Below are 5,131 nucleotides of genomic sequence, written 5' to 3' on the forward strand. Positions count from 1 at the left end.
ATAACTTCTGTATCATCTCTCCTTTACTGTATGTGTCAAGAAAAAAAGCAAAGGGGGAGCTACATCTTCTATGTACATGAGTGTACTTTTTGAATTTGTTATGTTATTGGCTATTTTTAGGAGTTGAAATTGGATTGCAAGAACAGGTATTCGTCCTCTTTCCCATCTAGGAAAACTGATAAATACAGAGCTGCAGATCTGGGAACAGCACTCAGGCCTCTGGATCTGCTGTCTCATGCTTAACTGTTACACAAACTTTCTGGCTGGTAAGGCATCTGAGAAAATAAAGAATTTTGTATATGTATGTTCATTTAACTAAGGTATAACTAACAGCATTAAAGAAACCAGAACACAAATAAGTAAACTGTGGCACAGTAGAGCTGTGTTGAGAGTCACATCAGAGAATAACATATACAAACAAGATTTGTCTTTCACTTTTCTGTTATAACCACTAGACATCGATGCTGCCTACTATTCACTCCAGACATAAACCAACAAGATATAATTCTTATCTCTATTACTGTGTCATAGGTACTGCTTTAAAATTTGCTGATACAATACCATCCACAGTTTAACAGTCAATCCCTGTCTGTTCAAATATAGCGTGTATTTACAGTGGGTAGATCACCTTTTCAACAAATACGTAGATTTCAGATCATAAAGCCACAGATCTGATACACATGCCGGGAATTTTAGTACTGACAAAATGTGTCCATGATTCCCTTTAAAGCATACAAGATGGACACAAAACGGTTTAGACCACTTTTTGGTTTGCATTATGACTCTTGGGCTATTAACATTTGCTCCACACAAAGATTTCAGAAACTGTGAACTTTTCCCTCCAACGCAGCTGAAGCTGATCTACAAATACCCTCTCACCTATTGGCTCAGCAATAGTACCCTTCCCCTCCATCAGAAAAGGCTCTAGGATGTAATCCCACCCACAGCCTTCCTTATATAAGGCCTGGTTGAAAAATTACTTCTTCATTTTTGCTTTTTGGTCAGAGGTTGAATGTATCTTCTTTCCACAGTCTGGCAATGCCTGTGGATTTCAGTGGAACCTGGAACCTTATCAGCAGTGACAACTCTGAAGGTTATATGGTGGCCTTAGGTAGGTGAAAAAACCTGATTCTATCCTTCCTCCCTTCCCCTATAAGGGTCCTCCTAAATTTTAACAGTTCTTCAAAACTCTAGGTATTGCTGAAGCTTTTTTCCTCTCAAAAACAATGGAAGGATCTTTGTTTATTGATAAACAGACAGCATTAACTATAATTTAGCCTGTCGCCCAAGTGTCCTTGCAGCTTTCAGGAATTTCTCAGCCTAGTACTTGTTAAAAGTAGACTCTTTGTATAGCTTTCATCAGAGACAGGGAAGAGTTTGCCCTGTCCACTTAATTTATCTTGCTTTTGAGCACAAACTTACAGAATCTATGCCTAGGGTTAATTAAATGTTAAGTAACAAAAAAAAGTGCTTGGGTATTTGCCACTTCAGGCAGTTGTTTAGCTTAGTGTCATTCATCTTTAAACAGTCTCATTACTGTGACTTGTTGATATGTCTCTCTAACTGTCCCTTTTCTGGAACAGTTGAAGCTTGAAGCTTCAACTTGAAGCTAACCTCTTACCTTGCTCAGATCTCTTAGAGAGAGATTAACTGTGCTTTAATGGGGAACTAAGAAAGCTCTCAGTATTTTATTAGCTTTTTTGTATAAAGCTCATTACAGACTGTGACAGCACGCAACCTTGTGTGCTGCTGCCTTCTCTTCTCCCTGCCTCTCCCACCCCTTTCTGCCTTTTTAACTCGTAAACGACTCATGTAAACTGATGACCAGCAGTGTCCCTTGTCGGTTATTGTATACACAACTAGAATGAAATCTATTTTCTGGCTACTTCTATGCTGGGTGACCTATTTAAATTGTCTAGTTGGTCTCTCTAACATGGTGAAAGAACTCTTCTGTTTCTAATCCTGGTGTGTTATCAGTTAGAAGAAAGGGAAAGGGTGCTCCCATAATGAGGATTTATTCCTCAGTTTGAATACCAAGTAATATACTCTTAATGTGCTAATGTCTTCAAGTGGTATAGAGATTCTGTCTGTTCCTTGATAATAAACATTGTCCAGCTAAGTAAAGGGCTTTTAAAATGAAACATAACTACCAATCTTGTGAAAAATGCAATTTGTTTTCAGCATGTAATTGGGGGAACTTACTTAAAAGTAAAGGCAAAGAATCCTGTTGATGATTTACAACCTATCTTTAATTGCTCCTGCTTGGTTGCCAGTATACTGAACAAAACAAGGACTGAAATGAATATTGTAAAGCTAGAATGGAAACTTCTCTGCCAGGATAAGTAGAGTGAGGAGGCTAATATCTGATCAGCTGAGTAACTAGAAGGTTACAGATAAAGACATGGCTATTCCAAGCCTAGCCTTTCCTTCAATGTAGTATCTACCTCTAAAGAACAGATTTGAAAGTAGTTTGTATTTCCACATTCTTATAACCATGTTAAGGCTTAATGGGTACAGCTGTTACCAGTACTGAATTCAAACCCCTCTAATCTAAAATAAACTGGTAACCTTGTAAAAACATGACTGACAGATTCTGGCACTTCTGTAATGCATACAGTAATGAAGTCCCACTTCAAACACAGACTGCATAATGAGCCATATGGTTCAACACATGGTAGCTGAACACACTCTCTCAAGAAGATCACAACCCCAGCCTGCATAAAGTGAGGAACTTGTAGTGGTCCTATAAAATGACACTTTTAATCGAGGTAATGAAAACAACTAAATTAATTAATACACAGCCCACTGTTTTACCCATCCCCCTTCCTGAAAACCCAACTCTGAGCATGCTATTGGGATGCAATGTAATTCAGTTACTTGCCAAATAGATGGCCTGTTCCCTCTAAAGAAAGAAACATTCACTAGAGGAATAGGAAAAAAACCTCTAGAAGCACTGCTTTAAGCTCAGTATTTCCAAGAACATCAGGATTCTGTTAAAGGTGACTGATCATCACAGATAACCAGGAAATGTTTTGACAAGTGTGATGTTTTCTAGTTCCACTTAAAAAGTGTTAATAGCAAGTGGCATGTCCTGAAAACAAGTCTGAGTAATTCATTTTAGGACTGCCCTTCATTTTACACTATTTAAGGTGTAGGGTACAAAGGTTTCTTGTTAATTCATATAATGCCTTTCCTCTGACAAAGGCATTAACTATTCCCTCTAGCTACGCAGGGGGTAAGTCAGAGACCAAGCTTGGGGCATCTGTGTGGGGGAAACCAACTCTCCCAGACTCTTAAAAGGACTCTTACGACTCAAAGTCCTAGAAATCTTGCATAGGAATTGTGCAAAAATTGAGTAAACTGGTTTCTAAAGAGTAAAATGTGCAAGAACATGATTTCATCTGTGTAACATACAGCTTTAAACAAAGAAACAAACAAATAAAAAAAACCCCAAACAACAAAACCTTGCATAGGAGTAAGGTCAAACTATCTAAGAAATGGTTCTAGCAGTGATAAAGGTTAAGTCCTGGCTTTCAAAATGGCTGGCGATAAATACAACTCTGATCTTTTTGCCTCCTATCCAAGGTATTGACTTTGCAACACGCAAGATAGCAAAAATGCTGAAGCCTCAGAAAGTGATCAAACAAGACGGTGATTCATTTTATATCCATACCACTAGCACATTCAGAGATTATTTGCTTCAATTCAAAATTGGAGAAGAGTTTGAAGAAGATAATAAAGGCCTGGATAACAGAAAATGCAAGGTAAGACTGAATATATAAAAGCAAGAGGCTGTAACAAAATTAAGATGCCATGATCAATCCAGCTACTTGAGCTGGAATTGTTGTAAGAATACTATTTGTAATGCAATGCAGAGGTAGGAGCCTGAGTTACAGAAAAGGAGTTTCACTTTCCCTCAGGCATAGTATTTAGGTCCCCTTTTTATCCAGGAAAAAAGGACATTGTCTACAAGTATATTGCAGAACTGAGACAAAGGCATACAGAAACACTTTTTGTTTCCTTTTCCACAGACCCTAGTTACCTGGGAAAATGACAAACTTGTCTGTGTTCAGACTGGTGAGAAGAAGAACAGGGGCTGGACTCACTGGCTTGAAGGAGATGAACTCCATCTGGTATTTACTTAAGATTTCTAGTAATTCTGCCTCTATATGACAAAAATAAGATCTATAATGTGGTCATGGTGTGCACAAGTAATCTTCTAGCTCTGTAGTATTTGTAATGAATGGTACATAGGGAGCACATTCTGCTTTGATTTTAGTTTAGCTGGAACAACTTAATTGTTTCACTGTCTTATATAGTTAAATTCAGAATTTTAAGCATAACTTCTTAGAATGGCAGCAGAGTGGTGGTCAGTAGTCATGGCAAAGGATCTATGTTCCCTTTTAGAAGCAGTTCCTTTCATAACTATATACATCTATACTCTTGTTTGGTTTTTTTTTTTTTGGTAGGAGCTTCGTTGTGAGAATCAAGTATGTAAGCAGGTCTTCAAGAGAGCTTGAATATGGTTCCTACATGGAGAGACAGCTATATACAGGAGACTGTGCATCCTCATGTGCAGTGATGGCCAACAACTGATTCTTCATACCTGTTAACCTAAATGGCCTGATGTTTCTGGCTCAGGAAATAAGTCTGCTGTTGCCAGTGTTAAAGATCTGATTTTTTGCTAATAAACGCCCAAAACGAAACCTATCTTAAGTACCTGACTTCTGAATGTGTTTTTGGAAAGGGGGGGCTGGGGGACACCAAAAAAACCCCCAAAAACCTAACCCAAAACGTAAGTGATAGGCTTGGGTCTCTAGTTAACTAACAGTCTAAATCAAAACAAGAAAAACTGCCTGTTCTAAAGGGGCATGCCAACATCAAACAAAACAGAGGGGGAACGATGGTAGAGAAGTGAAGATCACAGCAAAGGAAGCAGACAACAAAGGATACAGATTTATTATTCAAAATAGTTCTCTTTAAGATGCAGACTAGTAGTTAACTCCACTTGCTTGTATCTTAAATGTGTAATGTAAGGTCCTATATTGTGCTACAGCTGCTTTGTTTTCAAAATAAAGTTCAACTTACCGGAGGAAACCAGCCTGTGATCAAATCCCAGAACAATGAAGAT

General features: G+C 38.1%; 1 protein-coding gene across 1 annotated transcript; it reads left to right on the forward strand.

The window, feature by feature from the left end:
- Positions 1 to 986: 986 nt before the first annotated feature.
- On the forward strand, positions 987 to 4,676 carry RBP7 (retinol binding protein 7, cellular). The gene is made up of 4 exons (XM_009587436.1): positions 987 to 1,111; positions 3,586 to 3,764; positions 4,032 to 4,133; positions 4,470 to 4,676. Exons 1-4 carry the CDS (start codon positions 1,039 to 1,041, stop codon positions 4,518 to 4,520), a joined length of 405 nt encoding a protein of 134 aa, XP_009585731.1. The 5' UTR covers positions 987 to 1,038; the 3' UTR covers positions 4,521 to 4,676.
- Positions 4,677 to 5,131: the final 455 nt, after the last annotated feature.

This window comes from Fulmarus glacialis, unplaced genomic scaffold (genome assembly GCF_000690835.1).
Source record: "Fulmarus glacialis isolate BGI_N327 unplaced genomic scaffold, ASM69083v1 scaffold10751, whole genome shotgun sequence".
NCBI classification, from domain to species: Eukaryota; Metazoa; Chordata; class Aves; order Procellariiformes; family Procellariidae; genus Fulmarus; species Fulmarus glacialis.